Source organism: Thermothelomyces heterothallicus (assembly GCF_042370625.1).
Source record: "Thermothelomyces heterothallicus CBS 202.75 unplaced genomic scaffold P884_scaffold_39, whole genome shotgun sequence".
Lineage (NCBI taxonomy): Eukaryota > Fungi > Ascomycota > Sordariomycetes > Sordariales > Chaetomiaceae > Thermothelomyces > Thermothelomyces heterothallicus.
The window spans coordinates 133709-157268 of NW_027192600.1; the positions used below are offsets into that span (position 1 = coordinate 133709).

Sequence of the window (23560 nt, forward strand, 5' to 3'; positions counted from 1 at the left end):
AAATGATCTCTTGGCAGTTGAAGCCACCAGCAGGCTCCACAGATCTTGTGCATACTACACTACAGTACTTCGTAAAGTCGGCCCGCAGACGAAGGCGGGGCTGGGGGTTCCCTTTTGCCGAGGTTCCAGCATCGGACGTGGGGTGACGTCCGTGGCTGAAAGTATCCGTATAGGACGGAGTATTGTCGAACGGAGCCGAGATCGCCATGCCAAAACCCCCCACCAACAACCTCCCAAAACGCCCCAAAATCTGAACACCCGCAGTCTTTCTTTCGGACGATCAAAGGCCCGGGTCGAGCTAAATCGTTCCGAAATTTTGCGTTTCCGTGCTGTAGATTTCGCTTTTTCGACCGCAAGGAGCAGGAGAGAGAGAAGCGCAGACGCAACTCGATACAATCGAGAATCATCTACCGCAACACGACGCGCGGCTTCGAGAAGGTTCGCGCCAGGGGAAACGGGAAACGGGGGACCAAAGTCAGCTTTGCTGCAATGTCCTCGACGTCCTCGCAATCCGGCACCGCCGGCGCGGCGGTCGACGATAAGCTGCATTCCAACCTCCCGGCCGCCGTCGCCCAGAAGCTCCCTCACGTCGCGGAGAGCAAGGAGGAACTCAAGGCCGAACTCAAGGCCGAGGCCAGGGCCGCCGCGTCGACGGGCCTGTCGCAGCTCCGGTCCTTCATCGCCGGTGGCTTCGGCGGCGTCTGCGCCGTCATCGTCGGCCACCCCTTCGACCTGGTCAAGGTGCGCCTGCAGACGGCCGAGAAGGGCGTTTATTCGAGCGCCATGGACGTGGTCCGCAAGAGCGTGGCCAAGGACGGTCTGCGCCGGGGCTTGTACGCCGGCGTCTCCGCGCCCCTGGTCGGCGTCACACCAATGTGTATGTCTCCCCCCCCTTCTTTCTTTCTTTCTTTCAGCCTTCCCCTTCCCTTTTTCCATCACCAGGAGAAAAAAAAAAAAAAAAAAAAAAAAAAAAAAAAAAAAAAAAAAAAAAAAAAAACCCCCCAAATTTAAAAAAAAAACCCCCCCAAATTTTCCCCAAAAAAAAAACCCCCGGGTGTCCCCCCCCCCCCCCCCCCCTTTTATCCTAAAAAAAAAAAAAAAAAAAAAAAAAAAAAAAAAAAAAAAAAAAAAAAAAAAAAAAAAAACCAACCCCCCCCCCCCCCCCCCCGCTACAGTCGCCGTCTCGTTCTGGGGCTACGACCTCGGCAAGACCATCGTCCGCGCCACGAGCACCGTCGCCCCCGACGGCTCGCTCTCCATCGCGCAAACCTCGGCCGCCGGCTTCTTCTCCGCCATCCCCATGACCGCCATCACGGCGCCCTTCGAGCGCGTCAAGGTGATCCTCCAGGTGCAGGGCCAGAAGAAGCTCGCGCCGGGCGAGAAGCCCAAGTACTCGGGCGGCGTCGACGTCGTCCGCCAGCTGTACCGCGAGGGCGGCGTCCGCTCCGTCTTCCGCGGCTCCGCCGCCACCCTCGCCCGCGACGGACCCGGCTCCGCCGCCTACTTCGCCGCCTACGAGTACATCAAGAGGCTGCTGACCCCGCGCGACCCCGCCACCGGCCAGCCGAGCGGCAAGCTCAGCCTGACCGCCATCACCTGCGCCGGCGCCGCCGCCGGCGTCGCCATGTGGATCCCCGTCTTCCCCGTCGATACCGTCAAGAGCAGGCTGCAGACCGCCGAGGGTAACGTCACCGTCGGCAGCGTCGTGAGGGGCCTCTACGCCCAGGGTGGCCTCAAGGCCTTCTTCCCCGGCTTCGGCCCCGCCCTCGCCAGGGCGGTGCCGGCCAACGCGGCCACGTTCCTGGGCGTCGAGTTGGCGCACCAGGCCATGAACAAGATTTTCTAGCAAGACGGAGAGCGTGTGTGTGAAGAGTGGGAGGTTGGGGAGGTGCTTGTGACTCGGATAGACTTGCCATCTTTTTTTTCCCGTCGGTTGACGTGTTTTTCTTTTTCTTTGCTGTTTCCGGTGTCGCGGGTTAGCTTATTCCTGTCATGGATACCTCGTTCTGCGAACTTTGCATGCCTTCCTTAGAAGAAAAAGCGGGCGGAGTTTGGGTTCACATTCAGCATTAGATTTCAATCGATTCACTTCTGCTGTCGTTCAGCTCTCCGTCCAGGGTGACGCGTTCATCTCGAATCCCTTCCCCTCCCCCCAAATAACCCCATAATTTTGCCGACATGATAGCAGCTCATCGGATGTGGTCTGGAAAGAACTCATCGCCAAACTTTGTCCAATTCTACCCCGAACGTTAAGCAAGCACCACCGGAAGATGGTGCAGCTACCATGCAGACCATCTGGAATAACCCTCCCTTTTCATTCGCACACCATGCCACCCTATTAAGAGACAAAAAAAAAAAAGAAAGAAAGAAATAATGACGGGCAACTCAACTCAGAAACTTCCCCCCGCACGCCCCACAGACTCCCTCCCCCAGGAGCCTCCTCACCGTCTCCCGTCTGTCGCCGCCGCCGCCGCCCTCTTGCTTCGGTATCTTGGCCAGGAGCACCTCGGCCCTCATCGTCCGGAGCCCGCACGCGCCGCAGCTGCGCGTCGCCCCGGGCGTCTGCACGGCCAGCCCGGAGGTGGCGCAGGTGCCGAAGAAGTGCCCGTTCCGGCACCCGCTGAGCGCGCCCTTGCGGACGTCCATGGCGGCGCCGCAGAGGTCGCATTTCTGCGCGGCCAGCGCGGGCCCGAAGACGTCGCGCAGCTCGGCCCCCGTCATCACGGGGTCGCTGTTTGCCGCCCCGGCGCCGCCGGCGGCGGCGGCGGCGGGAGAAGGGTAGTGCACGCCGGGCACTTCGGGGCCGCCGCCGTAGAGGTACTCGAACAGCTTCGCCTCGGTCGTGAGGCGGTCGTACTGAGCGGTTCGCTCCGCCGGCGTGGCCGTGGTCAGGCTGTCCGTGACTTTGACTTGCGGGTCGATGGGAGGAGCGCCGGTGTCGTGCTGGCCCGAGTAAGGTCCGCGCCGGGGCTGCCGCTTGCGTCGCGGCTTGTAGCCGAACAGCACGCTCGACCTCACCGTGTGCCAGCCGCCCCGCTCGGGGCGCTGTGTGCTATGTGTGCTCGCGAGGACCGCGGTGACGCCGCCGCCCGGAGACAGCGCCAGACCGTGGAGGCGGTATCGATGCGGGTGGATCTCGGGGATGTCGAGCACTGTAGCCCCCGCGCTCCCGTTCGCGTCGGCCTCCTCCGCGAAGGAGTCGAAATCGCCGTCCAGGTCCAGGTCGCCGTCTTCATCCTCCGAGCCCGACTCAGAGCCCTCTGACCCGCTGTCGTCGTAGCTGCGCGTTAGGTGCATGTCAACGGGGACCTGAACCTCGAGTTTCTGCGCGATGGTGCGCACCCATTGCGGCCGCGGGTCTGCTGCGGGATCACTGGGAGGAGGGACATTGGTCTGGTACCAGTCGTGAGTGGTGGCAGTAGCCGAAATGCGGATGAGTGTGTAAAGCGGAGTGGGAGTCGGATTGGCAGGATCAGGGGGGTGGATGACGAGGTCTGGAGGGAGTGTAAGCCTCGCATAGCACCGGCGGTGATGAGGAAGAAAAGGAAAAAAAAAAAAAAAAAAAAGGGGGGGGGAGGGTTCTTACCCGCGATAGGATTCTGAGAACCATGTTCCGCGTCTTCGCGATAAACGGTCCGGCAATCCCAAGCACTATGTTTGTCAATACGGTGCTGCGATTCTCCGGTGAGCGTGACATGAAACTGCTTGAGGTCGAACCCGGTGGCGATCAGCCCTCGACAAGAGCTGGCATTATCCAAGGTCCAGATCTGGACGTTTGTCAGCACAACAAGCAGCAGCGAGCAGATGGGACTGGTCTCGGCCTACAGCGTCCTCAAATTCGACGAAGGCGTCAGTTGACAAATGCACGCAAATTCCGTGAGTGTCCTCGCTCCCAACTTCCAGGCGAGGAGATTCACCCCTGACCCACGGGTTCTTGATCGTGACTTTCCGAAAGCCGACATAACCACGGTCCATAAAGGACAAAACGCAGGTGTGCGAGCTGCCAGTGTGTAACCAAGGGCCCCATCTGAGGCCAAACGAAGTTCCGAAGGGGACCCAGTCTGGGTCTAATTGCTGTTTATGCGTGCGAGTGTTAGATAGCCAGAGAGTTGATACCGCGGGGGAACAACCTACGTTTGTGTCTTTGTGAGGCCCTTCCGCCTTGAACCGGGACACCTCGCGCACCAACCACACGACGTTTTCTCGCAGCCCTGCCCGGAATGCCGAGTCGCCTTGGCCTTTGTCCTCGTCCGCCACCAAGACACACTGGACGCTGATGATGGCCACCTCGTTGAGATCGTTGATCGTCGCCAGCAGAGCCTGACCAGGTGCGATTTCGCGAGCCCATGCAAAGCCGCGGATGTACTCGCTCACCTCGGTTTGCTGGCCCGGAACAATCAATCGCTCGCCCACGCCCCAGAGGACGATCCAAGAGTTGAGCTCGCGACGCTGGAGCATGCCCTCGTTGGCGCGGGGTAATATATTAGCCGACTCGCCGCCGTCTCCGAACATGGCGAGGGTTCCGGAACCCGTCAGAACCCCCAGGATAGGCCTGCGGTTAACCCCCAGCCCGGACGGAGACCAGCCGACTCCCACAACGTGGTTCATGCTGCTGCCGACGCCAGTGATAGGCCCGTGACCTGCGCCGTAGGGTCGATTGGACCCCAAGCCAGTGCCCTGGTCCTCTTCGTCCTGTGAATCGTAGGCATCATCTGAGCCGTCCGAGTCGTCGTTGCTTTCGGCGTCCTGGCCCTCCACATCGACGGCGCCCTCATACGGAAAGGGTATGTTCTGGGCGGCGAATAGTTCCCGGTTGACGCGGGGATCAAGGGGAGGAAACGAGACAGGCATGTGCTTGCTGCCTTCGGAGTACTGTGCGCGGGTGGCCTGGTGGTTGTAACTTCTCGGGCCACCGTCATCCTCGTCGTCGTCGTCGTCCTCTGACGATTCGTGGTCGATCGGCCAGTTCCTGTTGGCGCCGACCTCGTACTGCTGATCCGTTAACCGAGCCTTCAGCCTTTCCCGGCGCCGGGAGAAGTCCGGAAACTCTGGGATGAAAACGTGGACCGAGTCGTCCGCAGTCACTGCCAAGTCGCCATCACATGAGAACTGAATGGCCCGCTTGACGAGAGGGCGCGAATTGACCGTAATTTCTCGAAGCGGGAGAAACTGGTGACGAACATTAGTGAAGTTCTCAACGAAGAGGTGGCAACTGCGTTTTGTGAAACGTCCTGGAGTCTAACGAGGACAATAATGGGAAAGTGGCTTGGGGTGAAACTCGTCAGGCCAGGACAAAGAGAAACGTTTGAAGCAAGGCGGAACCTCAATTGATAGAGAACGTGACATTTCCCTTTTTGGTCTGGTTGCCGCAGGATAATAGTAGTCGCGTTCAGATGGTGGTCTCGGCTGCACGGAGTAAACGACGATGGTTCACTCACCTTCTGTTTATTGGGTTTTGATATACCTGTGCTCATCGTGATGGATCTTTATCGTAGTGGCGGCTTGAGATATATTGTACATTTTTGCCGCAGTAACGTTCAAGTTGACATGGCTATTGCATGAGAAGGCGTTTAAGAGCGAGGAAACTTGAGTTCCACAGTAACCAAGAAGGGCAGCTACAAACAATCTTTGACCCTAACCCTTTCCTGATCATCAGATAACGTTAAGTGCTCTGCCCCAATTTACAACTTCGCAGGTCGATTGACATAAAGCGAGAGTGCATGGCTTCTTGTCCGTAGCTATTTCGAGGCACAGTGCGCTACTAATTGAGGGGTATTTTTCTTTTGTCCAGGGAAGACTCGAGGCAATGCAGCCCTATCTCAGCTACTGATTCAGTGGGACGATTCGGTCGACGGGGTCAGAGGCGTGGTGTGGACAACGTTGAATCTAACAGTTGCGCGCCTGAGATGCGCCAAGCTGCATCACAAGATGTAAAAATCCGTATATTGGGCAAACACAAGACGAAAATGACGACCAAAGTCACCAAGGCCCCCCGTGACCTTCTAGGAACGAGCTCATTCCCCACAGTAGTGTACACCCTGCCACGGCGGCAGCCCCATATATCTTCTTGGTCCACCAGTTCTCTTCGGTCAGTGGCTTCGCAAACTGTGCCTTCTTCTGCCGGACTGGCCTCCTCTCAGTCCCTCCTGTGGCATTCTTCTTCAAGGCGGACTCCTCCTCGTCCGCTTTTCGGTGCAAAGCCGCGATGGTTCTGCTCAGGGAAAGAAGCTCTTCCTCTAACGCAGTTGTGTTCTTGGCGCTGTCAATCTCGACGTTTTGTACGTTTCCGAAGAAGTCCGTGACGAGTCGCTTCCGCGCTGCCTCCTCGCCGCCAGGGAACAAGTCGTAGCGAACGCCAGCATTCGAGTGGATCTTCTCGAAAGTGTAGCTGTCGAAAAGGTCGCCCAGCGTCTTCTTGCTGCTTGTGTCGCGCACCTCGGTTTCGAGGAACTCCAGATTGTAATATGTGTAGCGGTCGATGACGGCGACGCCAATGTCGTTGTCGGCGTGGTGCGAATAAGACGACTGGTCGAGCTCGGAGGAGCCTGTTGCGATGATGTTGGGGGAGTAGAGCTTGCTGTACATGGTGTTTGCCTGACACGTATCGATCATGAAGAGAATCTCGTTGTATCTGCCCGGGGGTTAGTTGCTGATGGATTGAGGACGAAGGACTCTTGAAAACCCACCTCTTCTTCTCCCACATCTGCTCGAACGCGTCGGCAAGATCAAAGGCGCCAATTTCCTCGGCGTCCTGGAACTTGAGGAATTCGTTCCCTCCGTGACCCGTCATGTATACCAGAATATTGCTTCGGTCGTCCGTCAACAGCCGTTTGCTGCGTGGCATCTCCTCCCCGACGCGATCAGTGAGTAGGCGGATGAAGTTCTCCACGGTCACCTCATAACCCCGATAGTCCACCTCGATGTTGTCGCCATATAAGTCGACGGCGCGGTCGGCGTTGGAGTACACGGTCCCGGGGAAAGCATTGCGCGGGTTGCAGGCCATGTCGTCGGGAAGCATGAGGATGATCTGGGAGTCGGGAATTCCAAGCCGCTTGACGGTGCGATACATCGACAAGACATTTGCCAAATGCCGATAGTTAAACCAGAAGCGCGACGTGCACACCAGCACTGCCCAGTTGCTCGTGTGTTCGGCGAGAACGAACATCGCGGGCCACAGGAATGTGGCTGCGAGCAGCACCCGCAAGCCGAGGTAAGTAGGGAACTTCATCCTGGATTTTGTAAAAGGGTAGAGGACAAGACAGTGACGCCTCTACCCAATACCATCCACCGGTTCGGTCGTTGGTTCGCGATGTGAGGTGTGACCGGATGGCGCTCGGCTCTCCGCAGAGCAAGGGGTTTCAAGACTAAGCGACTGCTGAGATAAGGTTGTTACATAAGCGGCGCCCGGACTTTAGCTCCGCTACAGTAGTGTAGTTGTAGCTGTCGTCTTTTAGAAATGCGGGTCAGCTATTTTTACTGACAGGGACCCTCTTCCCGGATACTCCGTCAAAACTGACGTCTTGTTGCAATGTAATCCGTAGAGCTACTTGTAGGGCCGAGCATGTGACCCGTCCAAGCTTGGGCGAGGGTGCGCCTGTTTGCCCTCCCCGCCCTACCCGGGCCAACAAACCGTCCCTGGGAGTTGTGTAATGTAATCTGTATGGAATACGCAATCATGGTTCGGGGAGGGAAGGAACCGCACAGCAAAAAGGCTAGGCAAATGCACTCTGATCGTAACACCTATATATCGAGAGTTTAGTTCTGCACGCAGGAGGCCTTATCTACTCTGCGCATACAGTGGTGTCCAGAAGTGCGCACAGGTTTAGTGCACACTTCCAAATAGTTGCAGGAGAACTCGCATCATACAAATCGAGGCACTGCACTAGTGCTATATATGTGGTCGAGGCCCTGAACCACACGACCCAGGACGAGATTAGGCACCGAGAGATCAAGCCCAGCCCATACTTTTCTTCTAGAAAAAGAAAAGCAACGCAGATAAAAAATAAAATAAATTGCAAACAGAAAGCAGGAGCTCGATGTAGGCAGTGGTCTAGAACGAGGGGAGAGGAGACGGGAGCGACCAATCTCCCGCGGGTAGTCTGCCAAAATCAACCCTGACGAGGAGAGTCTGGGGTAACCCCACCTCGCCGACCCCTGCCAACCTGCAACTCTTTTCCACGACCAAAGGAAAGCGTACAGTGGCTCGACACAGTATTCCGTAATCCGCACTCTACTATGTACAGTAGGGGTAGCTTTCGTCAGACCACACCCTTGCTAGATTAGCGTAGCGTACCCTGCATCAGCTTGATGCAGCGGAGCAGTCCCCGCCGTCTCCAACGCCGTGTCTGTCACCAACTGACCGCGCACATGGGAGCATACAGCGCTGCCAAGGTTCAAAATCACTACGCGTGACGACGCTTGCGAATAATAACTAAACAAGAGACGTTGAAAGTTATACCGGCTTTCTCTGTGCGTCATTCAGGATTTTTGTCTCTAGGGTCCCCTTTCTGATCATCAGACCATCATTTCATCACATTCCTACTCTCTGCAGCGCAATCGATAAACGCCAGCCGTCGTCAGTCAGCCCACTCCGCCTCCCCTGTATGACTTGAAACGGCTCTCGAGAAAAATCGCAACTCCACGCACAGGAACAAGGAACAAAGAAGGGGAAAGAGGACTCTTTGACTTCCCTCCCATCGTCTAACTTCGAGGAGCGCGACTGGAAATAATAATAAAAAAAACTGCAATGGGGCGCCCCCCTGCGTACCTGTTCGTTGTAAGGTAAGCCACTCCTGCACTGACAAGAACATAACTCTCTCCCTTAGCTTGCTCTTGATCCAACATCGAGTGCTGACCGTCATCCAGGCATGGTTACCGGCTCGACGCTGCCGACAAGCAATGGCATCTCACCTCCCCGACCCCATATGATCCTCCCCTTACATACAGCGGCTGGCAGCAGGCGAAGAGCTTGGGTGCCCGAATAGCTTCCATCATACGGGAAAGGATCCAGGAAGAAGAGCGTGGCGCGAGCCAAAGCACAGATGCATCTGATCGGACTGGGAGGCGGAAACGGAAAAGATACGAAGTCGTCCTGCACAGCTCGCCGTTCCTCCGGTGCATCCAGACCTCAATCGCCATCAGCGCCGGCCTCGCCCAGGATTCGAGCCCCTTCGAGACCCGGAACGCCCACGCTGCGTCCTCCGATCCTGCCCCCTCGGCGGCAAGCGAGTCCAGGCCAACCGTTACGACGGATTTCCGAGATACGAATGCGCCTGGCCCCGCTGGTGCCACTAACAAGATCCGCAAGTCCGTCCTCCGGTTGGATGCCTTCCTCGGGGAATGGCTCTCGCCAAGCTACTTCGAGTTTATCACCCCGCCGCCCGAGTCGGTCATGATGTTGGCCAGCGCCAAGGCCGACCTCCTTCGCCGCGAAGACTACACCCACCACCTCACACACTCACACTCTGTATCGCACACCCACTCCGGCTCCCAGGGCCAGCTCTGGAGCCCGGCATCTAGGGACCGTTTCGGCTCTTCGACCGACGGGGACCAGTCCAATGGCTTCGGCTCCGGCACAGGCACAGACCCGGCATCCCCCCTTTCACCCGGTGCGAATACCAACGGTCGGAGCAATGAACACGCGCAGCAAGGAAGGGTTGGTTACGTGTCCCCCGTCCCCCATTACGCGATCAGCAACAACCACACGATCCCCATGGGCTACGTCTCCCATGCTCGGGACGCGTGTGCCATCGTTGACTATCAATGGCACTCCACACGAGGCGCCCTGGATTGGGGAGACGGCGGGACCTTCCCTGAGGAGTGGGCCGCCATGCACAAGCGATTCCGCGCTGGTCTGCAGAGCCTGGTCGACTGGTACTCGACAACGGAGAAGCCCACCCGGCCGGTCACCCGGAGTGCAATGTCCGCGCACGCCGACGACAACTCGCCAGAGAGCGAAGAAGACGTCGAAACGGAAGCTATAGTCATCCTCGTCTCCCATGGGGCTGGGTGCAACGCCCTGATTGGAGCCATCACCCATCAGCCCGTACTGATGGACGTCGGCATGGCGTCCCTTACGATGGCCGTGCGTAAACCCAACGCGGAGACGACAAGCTTCTCGGGGGAGACCAAAAACACGCCGCCCCTCCACCAGCTTTATGACCTCCAGCTGTTCGCGAATACCGACCATCTGCGATCACCCGCCGGAACCCCGACGAGCGTGCGGTCTCCTGCAATGGCGGGCGCGACGAACGGCATCCGGGGACGCCATTCGTCATTTTCCACCTCGGTCAACGGGTTTTCGTGGAATGACGGCGGCGGCGGCAACAGCAGCAGCAGCGGCAGCAGCGGCAGCAGCAGCAGCACCAGCCGGAGCCCGTCCACGAACAACTCCTGGAGCGGATTTCGCAAGAGCTCCCCGAACGACTCGAGCGTTCCGCGGCTCAACTTTGCCGTCAGCACCGGCGGTATCACGGTTGGCAGCGGCGTGACGTCCTTTGCACCGACGCGGACGTCGACCTTGGGGCGCACCGGCAGTGGTAGTCGCAACGGCCTCTGGTCTCCCGTGGCGGACGACGAGGAAGACGACGACATCCCGGTCCTGAACTTTGGCACCTACGGGAAGACGGCAGCCGACTCCACCGCTTCGGCATCATCCGCCCCTGCGCCCGCGCTGAGCTCCGTGAGAACAAGCGACGGACGGGCGGATCCCGGACCGTCAACGGACGGAAAACCTGGCGGGCCTGGAGCGGGTGGCTCACCGAAGCCGGAACCCGAGCAGCTCGGCAGTGGGACGAGCGGGCTCTGGGGCTCACCCCAGCCGCCTGACGATGCCGACCGCTTCCGTGACCTCAGCGGCTTCAAACGGCGGTGGACGGTTACTGAGCGGAGTTAAAAGGGCATCCAAGTCGTGAGATCGGCCGTGCCTCTCGTCGATCTAGGTGGCTCTCTTCCTCTTTTTGTTCTTTTTCTTTTCTTCCCTTTTTTTTCCCCTTTATTATCAACTTTCAAAATAAAATTATGGTGGTCTAACGCATATGTGGCAAACTTGGCTTGGGCGCAGATGATCTGGATGGAAAACGACCGTCCGGACGGACGAGGAAAATACAGATGGGCTAATCCCGCCCCTCACATACTCGGCGTACAATGGAATGAACCTTTTTTCTTCTTTTTTCAGCGGTAACTATAGCGGGCAGAGGTCGATAATAGCATTCTTAGCGAGTGTGTATTAATACCGATGAATCTGGTTCTTTGCACTTACTCTTCCTCACTACCTCCCCTGCGCGCCATCACGCGCTCTTGTTGTTGCCCCCGAGACCTCTTGGCACAGGCCAGAGTGAAGGTATCGACGTTGGACAAGGGCCCGGGGTCCCGGGGTGTCCTCACGCGTTCACTCACATCACTCTCGTTCGAATGGTCCGCCAATTCTCACTCTGACTTGGTCTAGTGTCTGCCGCAGACTTTCCACGTTTTAAGGGCTCAGCGTGGGGTGGGGGTTGGTAACCATGGCGCGCCAAAGATGAAAGGGGACAAGGAGGGAATAATTAAGTTTCGAAAGCCTCTCGTTTGCTCTCTTATCCGCCGAGCTCTCCCAACAGCGGGAACTGAGCCGGTCAGACGAGCCAGGTTGGCTATTACATGTGGACGCCACGAATGTTGAGCGGCTCATGGAAGACCAGGGACATGCAGGGTGAGTTCGGCGTATAATTTGCCAGGCGGCTAGCTAGTAGCAGGGCAGGGTGGTTCCTACAAGCCGTGCGGAAAAAGTGACATTGTTGATGACTGGCATCATATAGACTACACTCCTCAAGACAAGTACCGGCCGTGATCCCCCATTGTTCGCCCATTCCCATATCCATCCATATCCAAGACAAAGAAGAACCAGCAAACGCCTACACCTGCTTACCACCGGAAAGGACAAAAATTTTTTTCAGAAAGCATCCAGCATACCTTAGCTTTTTACCACTTGAGTCACGCTCCGCCTCGTCTGAGGACCTCACCTTTCTGTTTAAAGTCAATCCATGTCGAAGAAACTTCCCGTCCTCTTCAATCCTTCTAGATCAACTAACCCCATGACCCTGCCGTCCCACCTCCTGATCGCGTCCCCACAGAACCACCACACGACGCCCACGGCGGCGGCCACCGCAGCTTGCGCTGCGCCGACTCCCACGCAGAACGCCTTGAGGCCGTCCCACCACCAAACGGCGTTGGGTGTGCCCATGACAAAGATGCCCGTGCCCAGGGCCTGCCAGCAGGCGAGGCCGCCGGTCATGTCGACCGTGATGCGGGTGGCGACGGCGAGGTTGGCGGCGGTGAAGGAGGTACTGGCGCGGATGAGGGGCGCCGCGGTGGCGTGGAAGAGGGCGGCGGCGGCAGCGAGAAGGCCGAGAGCGAACGAGCAGGCAGGGAGGTTAGCGGGCGGACCCAAGTACGACAAGGCGAAAACCGAGGTCCTGATAGCGGTGTGGCTGCCCTGTTCCTCTGGGGTTGGGATGTTGCCCGAGGCGGAGGGAGAGGCTTCCGGCGGAGGTGTCATGGCTTTATTGAGGTGGAGACCGAAAGTGAGGAGGCCGGTCAGGGCAATGGCAGATGCCGCCGCGATGGCGACCATGTGCATCCTTGGGGCGAAGCGGTTTTGCCACGCGGGGAGGAAGGCGGTAGCGGCGGTAGCGGCGCTAGAGAGGAGGAAGGGGCTGAGAAAGATGACCCCAATGACTGCCGGAGATAACATGAAGGGGAGGGGATAAAAGAGAAGGGAGAGGGAGGCGGTTAAGCCCCAGAGGGACCCGTAGGGAAGCAGAGAGACGAGCGCGAGCAGAGTCGTTGTCGGGGTCATGAAGGCGCGCGGGGCTTGAAGCAGGGTGCGAAGGTCAGCTTTGCTGCTGTAGGCCATGGGTTTCAATTTGACCACGTAATCCGCGATTGCCTCGAGGAGAGGGACGCGTCGTGGCGTCAGCGGGGTGGAAGCCTTGAACTCGCTGTTGGCTGTTGAGGGCGTCTGGAGGTATGGGGGGGTTCGATCATAGGCTGTCTCTGGTACTCCGAGGGCGATGGCGGGCACCGTAACCACGAAGAAGGCGCTCAGGATCGTGGGTTGTAAGCTGAAACCGGATGGTCCCTGCGAAGCTACACCGCCAATCAACGGGGGTCCCCAAATTGTCGCGGTGGCCACGATGGAGTGAATGGCGACGCGAAGCCCACGTTCATGATCCTGAGCGGTCAGCACCCGGACTCAGTCAAGGAAGGGACAGTGACTTACGAAGTAGGTGTCCTGAATCGACCCCAAAACGAGGGTATCGAAAGCACCCCAACCTAGGCCCTGGAAGACTCGAGCAGCCATACACTGGGCATAGCTGGTGGTGACACTGGTGCTCCAGACCGTGCCGATGAACAAACATAGCAGCGAGACGAGATAGAGCGGTCGCTTTCCGCAAATCCTCGAGGTCACAAGGCAAGCTAAGCCGGCCAGGGCGGAAAGAATGAGCGGGATGCCAGTCAAGGCGACAGCAGCGGTATAGGAAACTTTGTATATGTCGGCAATTTGGGCATTGACGGTCATAAACATGGTCTTGGTCACGCCGGTCATAGCAACACCCATCAGGAGCGAGTAAAAGTGGAGTTCTTTCCTCCAAGACGGCCAGTTCTGTAGGTCGTCAGTTTCAGTGTTGGTTGGTTCACAGACTCCTCTGCTATGGACATACCAAAGGGTCGCCCGGATCGTCACTCGGCTGCGGGACCAGCTCAACACGTCCGTACCTCCCTTGGGCATACTTGAGGGGCCTCTTTGAAACGCCCGATGTCCAGGAGGTTGGTGTTGTCGAGATGGGGAACCCGAGAGAGGAGGCTGTTGACCCAGATCTCCAGCTATTCGCAGTCCCTGGCCTTGTTGGCGGGTTCATCCCCAAGGGAACTTGTGGCCTTGATGGCGGAGGCCTCGATGGCTGGGGAGTTGTTGGAGTTGGTGACAGCTTCACAGGTTTCGGTGGAAGTGGCCTGTTGGGTGGCTCATAGGGGCTAGTGGGAACTCCTGTGGTAGCTCCCAAGGATTCGAGCTTCGTTGGAGGTGGCATCGGAGGCAAGTCCTTTGCCAAGGGCGTTGGAGGAACCGTCGTCTGTGACCCTTCTCTCATATCGAGCTCTCTCGTGTCTTTGTTTTGGTCTAGCGAGGGCTTCTCGATTCTTGACTGCTTGTCTGTATCCGCTCCCGTGCCAAGGGGGTTCATGATAACGATCGATGAGATCTCAACTCGAAGAGGAGATTGCGACCCCGAAAACGAATGGCATTTGTCGTGGCTGTCCTGCAGACGAGACGAAGGAATGGTCGGGGGCCGTGGGCAAGGGATGAGATTGAAAGGTGTAGGAGCACGATTCTCAACCCGACATTAAAAGAACAATTGTACCACTGCTGCTAGGGGCCGGAGACTGAGGGGAAGTCAGACAAGCATACAGCCGGCATGCTCGGGGGTGCTCTGCGATGGGGGATGCCGCGTGACAGGAGCGCACTACTGTGGAAACCCCTTGCACGGTCAACCACTCGTCCGAGCCACACGAGGAGGAAATATTTTGCTAGTGTATGTCACTGGGAAGAGCGCTGACGAAGGTCAATGCACAATGTGCTGTACTTACCAAGTACACCGTAGGTTTCTTTTGCCGTGGCGCCTGTGAGCCATGGCTGCGCCGCCCCCAAGAACGTGATCGTTGACCAGCACGTTTCTGGGCATGAAGCAAGCGAACAGAATCGATCTGTACCAGGAATCGCATCCGCAATCCGCTACTGGCTGGGTTCCGGTTGCACGGTTCGGTGATCATGCCCGCTCTGATCCGGGTCGCTGTACGGAGCATTCCAGGTTCACTGTCGCTAGTGTGCTTCGTTCGCTTGCCGAAGCGGGCGTGGGGGGGTTACAGCACGAGGCTGAAACTCGAGGTGATGCTCAGGGGGTATGCTTGCATCCTGGGAATGCAACATGCAAGTGGTATCGAATTTCCAGATGTGTAGAATTTCAAAACTTCGACGATATCTGAGAGAGAAATTGACGAGACTGATCTGAAATTTGGATCAAATTGTTGTATGTACACCTTCCCAGACTGGAGGTATCTGTGCGAAAACCTGGCAGCTCTTGCCCTCCTACCTGACTGGTCTCGTCGTTGTAGGGCTGAAGTTGAAGAAAGAGGGACCCACTTCCTTTTCCAGGAAATCGCAATGATTGAACGGCTCGAAAGTGGGGTGTGCGGTGGGAGTCCCTGCCGCTGCATCGAAAGAGCATCGGCTGTTGTTGGCAAGCGCTCAAAGGCGAATAAAGACAGGACGACTTGAGCCGCGCTCTGGCAAAGATACCTTCATAATGGCGTATTGCTATTTTCTTGAACCCATTGTCTTTGCTTTCTTTTGGTAGCCACTGCGTACCTTCCCTGCTCACTTAGTGTAGTAGGGTACCTACTGTACTGTACGGATTACAGTCAAATTCCGGATATGTGCAAGACATGCACAGCGTAGCGGGGCTACTTGTAAAGTGCTTGCAGGACACTGCTGTGGGTTGCAGTTGCCTTGGCTCTACACTAGGTGTAGTAGTACATCTTATGTTGCGGGTTGGGATGAAAGTGCAGAAACAGGTAATGGGGCTGCTAGGTAGTTCTGAAGAAAGTCTTCCCCGTGCGTCAGCCGTTGGTTACAGGAGGCCGAAACTGGGTTGCTTTTGATGCCCGCCAAGGGGTTGCAACAAGGCGCAACAGATGGTCTTGGCAGGATCAACCGCTCCATTGTCAGATGTTGCATTCCGGGCCTGGTGTACGGAGTACACTAGTGTATGTACCTATCACGGATGTCTTCCATGCAAGAAAAACAAGCCCGGTTGTGGCTTAGATAGAGCTCGGCTAACTCAAGGTGGAAAAGGATCTGTTCCGTTGTCTCGGTGCGGCACGATGACGGTTGACTTCTTGCGCATCTGCGAATCCCAGTGTTTCGGTTCTCCGCCTTTTTCCTTTGGCCCGGACCCGGAAACCTTTGCCGGTACCTCCGACCTTTCAACTCGTCAACCAGGTTGTGGGGGCGCCAACTAATAGAAACGCATAAGCGTGACTAGAGGGTCCGAGTCCGGATCCCAGGACGATCAAGCAATGCTACCGCCGGCAACGCCCTTCGCCGCATTAAATTGAGCCTCGAACCCGGGTTCAGAGACAATGCTCGAGTCTTTGAATCACCTTTCGATCAGCATGACTGAGCGCAGACACGCCACATAAACTACTTTGCCATGTGTATGCTTCTTCGGGCATGTCGACTCAAGCGTCTCGAAACACTCCGTGCGCAATCGATGCCCGCCAGTTCCCGACAGTGTTCGCTTTGACGGTCGACATGTGCTGTGGAAGCTCCGAGCCTACCAAAGCTCGAAGAGCCGCTGTTCTGTATGAACGCCAAGAGTTATTGCTCCAGGAAGAGCTGGCAGAATCCATACCTGAACGTATGCATGTATGTACATACAGTACATACATACATCCATACAATACCTACGCGAAGGCCAAGCATTTCCAACTACGCCGATGGCTGACGGCGGGCTGGTTAAGAATTATGGCAAAAGCATCCGTGGGGAGTTTTCAGGGGTAAGCTATAACCACGGAGCTCGAAAGAAAGGCCTATCAACCCCCAGACAAAGTGAATGCAGGCTTTTAGCTACTCGGGTGTTATGAGTAGGTAGGTATATGCAGGTTGGCTTGAGAAACAACCACCAAACCATGGATCCTCGCTTTAACCCTATTCTTCTTGCTTCGAGCCGTGCCATGCCATGTGGAAAGGAGATCAGTGAGTGAGTGGGTGGTTGATGGGCACGGGCAAAGGCAAAATGGCGCCAAAACGTCGTTCCTATGCCTTCAAGGAAACGGACGACGACACCGCGCCTGTTAACCCCTCAGCGCAAGGAAACCGCCAAAAAAAAAAAAAAAAAATTGCGGCTCTCGCATTCGGCAGCGTTTCATCTCCTCCCTTCACTCCTCGCGGAGGGGGGGGTTAAAGCGGGGCTCTCAGAACAACACAAACACAATAGCTTTACTCTCGTCAGAGCTCTCTTGCACCTCCGACTTTTCCACCATGACCAGCAACGTTGTGCTCCTCACCAGCAGCTCTTCGAACTCGAGACGGTACGCCACGGGCAGCTGCTCGTCGTTGGCGACAAGCACGGGGTGCTGCTGCCCGCGAACGTCCTTCTCCGTCACGCGGAACCGCACGCCGACGTTGCGGTACGGGTCGGCCCAGAGCACGACCTCCTGGTCCTCTCCACTGCCACCAATCATTTCTCCTCCTCCTGGTGCTCCTCCCTCACCGCCTCCCCCGGCAGCCGCAGCCCGTGCCCTTGCTCCTAACCAGTCACGCCACACGCGCACCACGCCATCGTTGATATTGACGTGGCTGCGAAAAAGGCCCGGCTTGGGCCCCAGCCGAACAATGTTCGTGATGGTGCACAGCTGGGAAAACGACTCGTCATCGTCGAGGTACAGGTCGACCGAGGGCCTTGATTCCTTTCGGCCATTAGTAACACCATCATCACCACCACCTCCTCCTCCTCCACCACCGCCGCCGCCGCCGCCGCCGTCGCCGTCATCAACGTCCCAATACCTGCCCCACAGCGCGGATCTCCGCTGCGCCCACGACCTTGTCTCGTCGCTCTCCACCGGACGAAAATGCGCATACGCTGCCCCCAGGCACCCGGCATCGCTGCCGTTGCCGTTGCCGCCGCTCTTGGTGAAGGGGTCAGCGCGGAGGTAGTCGCAGTACAGGTAGGGCGTGTAGAGCTTCTCGGCCGGGTGGTAACACTCGAGCATGACGCGGTGGTCCGGCTCGGAGACGGCGCGGGCCAGGCGCTGCTTGAGGATGTGCAGCGTCACCGCGCGGAGCCGGCGGCTGACCCCCGCCAGAGGGAGGAGGGCGGTGGTGGGCAGGTGGCAGAGGATGCCGTCGAGGATCTGTGAGTTGGGGTGTCAGTGAGCTTCATAACCCTCTTATATTATCAAGAGGAAAGAGAGGACGGGTTAGGACGACAGACAGACCTCGTTCGGGACGACGTCGAGTATTGAGTGTGACTTCATGGTGATGAGAGACGAGTGAAGAAGGTATGTGGATCCAGCTGAACACAACGGAGGTGAACAAAAGCACAGGTGGTCAGTCCCGCCGGGAAATTTATATCGCTCGGACAGTTGACATCAGTAGAGCTCTATCGACACGCCACATCAGGAGATAGTTGGGTATGAAGGCCTGAGCGGCCTTTTGTGGGCCACAGCTAATAAAGGAATCCGCGCCGACCCCGGTTTGCGGCAGCTGGGAAGCAAAAGTTTTCAAACGTCAGCCCATTATCAAACAGACTGCAAACAAATAGAAAGAGCTTTCAATAGTAAAGGTCAGCTTGGTAGGCCGATCATGCTCCATTTCGTAATGTGATATGAGTCGAAGGTACGGCGATAGGTTGCGCCCTGATAAGGTAAGCTCAGTAAGCTGAGGTATGCACACTCCGGTATGTACTGTACAACGTGTAGTTGAGAGGCCCCACTTAGCCCCATCGTTCCCGTCCCCGGCGACGATTCCCGGATACGCGGGCTCTCGCTAAGAGGGCGGATCTAAGCCGCCTTGTTGTTAGCTCCGGACCTAGTCCGTAGCGTCCACGTGTAGGTCCCTACATATACCTTAATCAAGCGAGGCCGGACTTATCTCGGGCGTTGATCCGTACATGGGAGCGAGTTCCGGGAATGGAGTGCTGAATCGCAACACTTCACTTCTTTGAATGACATGGCGCCACAGGGCGGGAGAATAATTATTGGTTTTATTTCCGGGACACCGTTTTCCTTAGTCGCGGTCGCCATCCTTAATCCCGTGAGGTAGCGCTGACACCAACCCCTGTCCAAGGGAGATCGTTGTTGATTCCCAGGCGGGTGTTTGGCGGCTGTGTTCGATCCCATGATTGGTGCTCCATTCAGATTCCGTTTTTTCGAGAGAAGTCGGTAGGTATTCCACGCTCCCACTGTGATCCGGAAGTGAAGAGCAAAGTGCTGGTTCCACACTGGCATTTCACGATAGAAGACAAGAATACAAAGGAAAAAAAAAAACTAAATAATAATAGATAGGTAAGTAGCTATCAAAAGCAATCTATAGCAGTTATAGTTAGCAGAAACGAATAAAACAAATATAAAGTGTTATAGTATATGACTACTAGTAGGTCAGATCTGACTAACCTACTAATAGGGATAACAAGCTAAGGTTAACATATATTTAGATAGCTTCTCTAAGTACCTCTAGCACTTAGAATAATTAACGCTTTTACTACCTACTTCTATAGACCGTAATAGTTAGTCTAGGAATACTACCTATAGCGTAAATACTACTGTAGTATTATACCTATTTATAGGCTTTCTAAGCTATATAGATTATAGCTACTAAGCTATAGCAAGTAGTACCTACTACTAGTTCGAATCTACGATCTTATTGCCAATTGTAAGCGTTCCAACGCTATAGGAGACTATTTACCTAGGCAAGTAACTATATCCCTCTGCTTAAGTAGACACCTAAATGGTTAGATACGACGATAATAGTAACTCTGTCAAGATCTAATAAACGAGCCTAAACTGCGATAAGCGCGTTAGACCTACCGCTTTGTTATTAGAAACGCCTACTAGCGTTAGGTTTAGAGACTCTCTCTAACGAAACTTTAGCTCTTTAAGTTAGTAGTATCCCTTAAGGAGGCTAATTAGTATTTAGCTTATATATAAGACTTTAATAACTACCTAATTAATAAAGATTATCTAGAGTTATAGAATCTTAATAAGTATATATCTAGAGGACTTATAAACTGCTTTATTAAGTGCCTTCCTTAGCTTTTAGATCAGGCACTTATCTTACTATTATTATTAGAAATAAAAACTATATTAGAAGTATAAATCTAAGAAGAATCTTAACTTGGAGGACCCTTAGAGACCCTAAAAATACTAAGTCCTAATAGCCTAATTTAATAATTTATTATATTATTAGAAATAGCCTTATAAAGGACAATTCTACCTATTAGCCTACTAGATCTACTAGAGATATTAAGGCTTAAACTAAACCTAGTAGGTTTAAGTTAATAGAATAATTAGGTATTAAGTAGACCTATTAGAATTGCCTAAACCGTAATTATAACTAATATACTAAGGGAGCTTCTAGAAAGGGAAGAACCTTAATAGGGGTCTTTTTAAACCCTTTAGCTAACGGCCTATCTAATAGAAGGATTGCTAATAGTAATGCCGATACTAGTAGGAGATACCCTAATAAGGGGGTATATACCCCTTTTACTATTAGATTTAACTAAGGAGATAATTATAAGACTGCTCTAATAGGCTATAGTTAGACTCCTATAGAACGCTATAACTAAACTAACAGATATTAGTTCCCCTTAGCTATCGCTAGTATATATATTACTATATCTAGCTACTAACTAGGTATAGAAGATTACTAATATTGGTTTACTCTAGCTAGATGCTAACCGAAAGATTACTAATAGCTAGCTAATCTTCTATTATAAGAAGATCTATTATTATATAGATGCTAACCTCTAGATTAAGTATATCTATAATATAGTTAGAGGAAACGTCTCTAAGGAACTCCTTCTACAGAATAACCTATAAGTATTATTCTATAGGTTAACTCTATAATAGTATAAGTAATAACTATTACCTACTAAGAAGGAGACTCTTTACTTAAGTATAGAGATATAGCTCTAAAGGATTAAAGAATGGTTTAATATCTAGTTTAATTAGGTAGGCTAATAGCTAGTTTAAAATAGCTATACTAAGGATAACCTTATTATAGGTAAATTAATCTATAAATTCATAATAGACCTCTTTTACTAGACTAGGGTAGGAACCTCTCGATATAACCAAAGGGGCATAGGTTATAGATTTGTTTTTCTGGTTCCAAACAAGTCTATTATAGGCCCAGGCTCTACCTAGGCTAATCGATAACAGGCTATACCTGGTTTCAGACCGGACCTATATACGTTCGTAGGGCGTTCGTAGGGCATACGCTTAGGACCTGGTCAGGCTCTAACCTGACACCTAACTAGACCCTAACTAGAGTATATACGTACTCCCGATATTAGGAAACAGAACCCCTTCTGGCACCTATACTTACTTTCTCCTCTTTCTTTCCTTAAGGTAGTTAAATAAAACATTATATGCTTATCTATAATTACCATAAGGCTAGTATATTATATTTTAACTACCTTCTTTTAATAGTAATCCTCTTAAGTAAATGATTAATAATATAGTTATAGTAAAGCCTTAGATTTATATACCTTCGAGCTTAGTAAAGTTATAGGAACTTATCTACTCCCTCTAAATAGTAATAATATAGTAGAATACTATAATTAACTCCCTCTAGGTATCTTAGACTTAACCTATACTAATCTCTAACTTGGTTAGGATGTCTCTAGAGAGATAGCGGCCCTAAAGAAAGCGCCTCCTAACTAGGGAGCCTTTTGATAGTAAGAAGGAACTTTTTATAGCCTAGAAGAGTATAATAAAATATATCCTTATAGTAGATAGAGACTTTATTAGTTCTAACTATAACTAATAGGTTTTTATCTAGGGAAACCTAATATAATAGGTCTAGACTTAGGTTATAGCCTACTACAAATTAATAGGCCTAAAGATTAGATATAACCTAGCCTAGTTTCTCTAATACCTTAAGAGCGTCTTTTCCGACCCTTATAAGAAGATAATTACCTTATCAGAGCTTAAGTTTTTATAATAGAGAGATAATAAGTTATTCTCTACCTTCATTATTTAGTTTAAGGTAAAACTCTTAAAGGTAGGTAGTCTCCTTTAGAATAATAAGATATACCTAATTAAACTATAATAATATCTCTTTCTAAGACTAAAATATATAGCTATTAGATAAGGAATTCCTTAGAATAACTATATAATAGTAATAGAGAGATATTATAAGATTACGATAGACCTTAAGGCTCTCTACCTAGGTAATAGACATTAGTAATTATAATAGTAATAGGTAATATCTAAGCTATAGAGAGAGAAAGATAAAGATAGGGATATACTAATAACTAGCGTTAACTTGGTATAAACTAACCTATAGAAGAAGGGTCCTAGTAAGGACTAACTAAGGGGATATAAAGGAGACGCCCTAAAAGCGAAATAGGTTAGCTAGGGGGTATATATAGTATAATAGGCAGCTAGAGCGTATATTTAGTATGGATAGAAGGGACACTTTATTACTAAATATAAATATACCCCTCCTAGAAGACTAGTATAGTAGAACTAGCTAAGGGCTAATATTTATACCCTAGAGGCTAAGGAAGAAAGGGAGGATAGTAATTAGTCTAACAAGGAAGATAGGGAATAGGGAAAAGAATAGCCCCTAAGTAAAGTCTTATAAGGGGGTTAGAAGACTATAACTACTAGGAGAACGAGTTTATAGAGATTAGTAAGAGAATAGATAGACCCCCTTTCCTTATTTTAATCTTCCTTAACTTTACTAGCTTTATAAATACCTAAGTAGATAGTAGATATTCTAGTTATAGTGTTATTAGTAAAAGGATATATTAGAAGCTTAGAATCGAGTAAATTAGTTTACTAACCCCTTATACCCTTAGTATTATAATAGGGGTATATCCTAACTAGAAGATTACTTAAATAGTCTATATTATAATAGATATTAATAAGTAATAGAGTTAGGCTATATTTTATATAGTCTCTAGACTAGTATAAGATATTATATTAGGCCTTCTATAGATAGAATATTAGGAGGTTAAACTAGATATAAGTACTAGTATCCTAGAGATTAGGGTATAGTTAGGACTATTTATCTAGGAAGTCTCTTTATAGCCTAGAAAGATAGGAGTCTCCTAAATTATAGGTATAGTATTTATAGGCTTAGTTCGGAGAGTATAGAAAGGGAAGACTTCTAATACCTTCTTAGTTATAAGTATTTAGGAAATAATAACCATCTTAAAATCAAGGTATAAACTCGATAGGGGTAATATAAAAAGAGGGAGTAGCTATTTAGAATCTAAGGCATCCTTACTAGAGGAGCTTTGTAACTTTACTAACCTCTTTAACAAGGAGAAGGCTAGTAGATTACCCCTATACTACGGCGCTACTAACTACTATATTAAGTTAAAAGAGGGTCCTAATAGGAAGATTCCTAAACTCCCTTAGGGACCCCTTTATAATATATTATAAGATTACCTATTAGAGGTCTAGAAATAGGTCGTTAACCTATTAGATAAGGGATAGATCTAAGCAAGTTCCTCTTTAGCTACTACTCCTATCCTTTTAGTAAAGAAGGTAAATAGGGGATAGAGATTTTATATAGACTACCGGGCCTTAAATAAGATTATAAAGTAAGATTAGTACCTACTTCTATTAATCAAGGAGACCCTCCGCTCCTTAGCTAAGGCTTAGTAGTTTACAAAGCTAGATATTAGGGCGGCCTTCTACTATATCCGGATTATAGAGGGAGATAAGTATTTAATAGTATTCTAAACTTGGTTTAGACTCTTTAAGTAGTTAGTTTGTCCCTTTAGATTAGTAG

The 23560-nt window shown here is 52.3% G+C and overlaps 5 protein-coding genes across 5 annotated transcripts; 2 read left to right on the forward strand and 3 right to left on the reverse strand.

Annotated features, from left to right (window-relative positions):
• Positions 1–489: 489 nt before the first annotated feature.
• P884DRAFT_211994 (mitochondrial carrier domain-containing protein) lies at positions 490–1846 on the forward strand (the record flags this gene model as incomplete). The annotated part of the gene is made up of 2 exons (XM_069439124.1): positions 490–877; positions 1176–1846. The coding sequence occupies 2 exons, from the start codon at positions 490–492 to the stop codon at positions 1844–1846; spliced, it is 1059 nt and encodes a 352-aa protein (XP_069293620.1).
• Positions 1847–2385: 539 nt separating this feature from the next.
• P884DRAFT_303502 (peptidase C13 family-domain-containing protein) lies at positions 2386–7228 on the reverse strand (the record flags this gene model as incomplete). The annotated part of the gene is made up of 6 exons (XM_069445036.1): positions 2386–3494; positions 3587–3767; positions 3826–4074; positions 4135–5169; positions 6046–6631; positions 6687–7228. The coding sequence occupies 6 exons, from the start codon at positions 7226–7228 to the stop codon at positions 2386–2388; spliced, it is 3702 nt and encodes a 1233-aa protein (XP_069293621.1).
• A 1518-nt stretch (positions 7229–8746) lies between these two features.
• On the forward strand, positions 8747–10894 carry P884DRAFT_273279 (uncharacterized protein; the record flags this gene model as incomplete). Its single annotated transcript, XM_069442578.1, has 2 exons — positions 8747–8781; positions 8866–10894. The coding sequence occupies 2 exons, from the start codon at positions 8747–8749 to the stop codon at positions 10892–10894; spliced, it is 2064 nt and encodes a 687-aa protein (XP_069293622.1).
• Positions 10895–11633: 739 nt separating this feature from the next.
• P884DRAFT_295167 (uncharacterized protein) lies at positions 11634–14404 on the reverse strand (the record flags this gene model as incomplete). The annotated part of the gene is made up of 5 exons (XM_069444316.1): positions 13701–14404; positions 13259–13642; positions 12069–13117; positions 11950–12003; positions 11634–11718 (listed from the first exon to the last, which is right to left on the reverse strand). The coding sequence occupies exons 1-5, from the start codon at positions 14220–14222 to the stop codon at positions 11634–11636; spliced, it is 2094 nt and encodes a 697-aa protein (XP_069293623.1). The 5' UTR covers positions 14223–14404.
• Positions 14405–16937: 2533 nt separating this feature from the next.
• On the reverse strand, positions 16938–18093 carry P884DRAFT_252017 (uncharacterized protein). Its single transcript, XM_069440714.1, has 3 exons — positions 18034–18093; positions 17593–17949; positions 16938–17505 (listed from the first exon to the last, which is right to left on the reverse strand). Exons 1-3 carry the CDS (start codon positions 18070–18072, stop codon positions 17011–17013), a joined length of 891 nt encoding a protein of 296 aa, XP_069293624.1. The 5' UTR covers positions 18073–18093; the 3' UTR covers positions 16938–17010.
• Positions 18094–23560: the final 5467 nt, after the last annotated feature.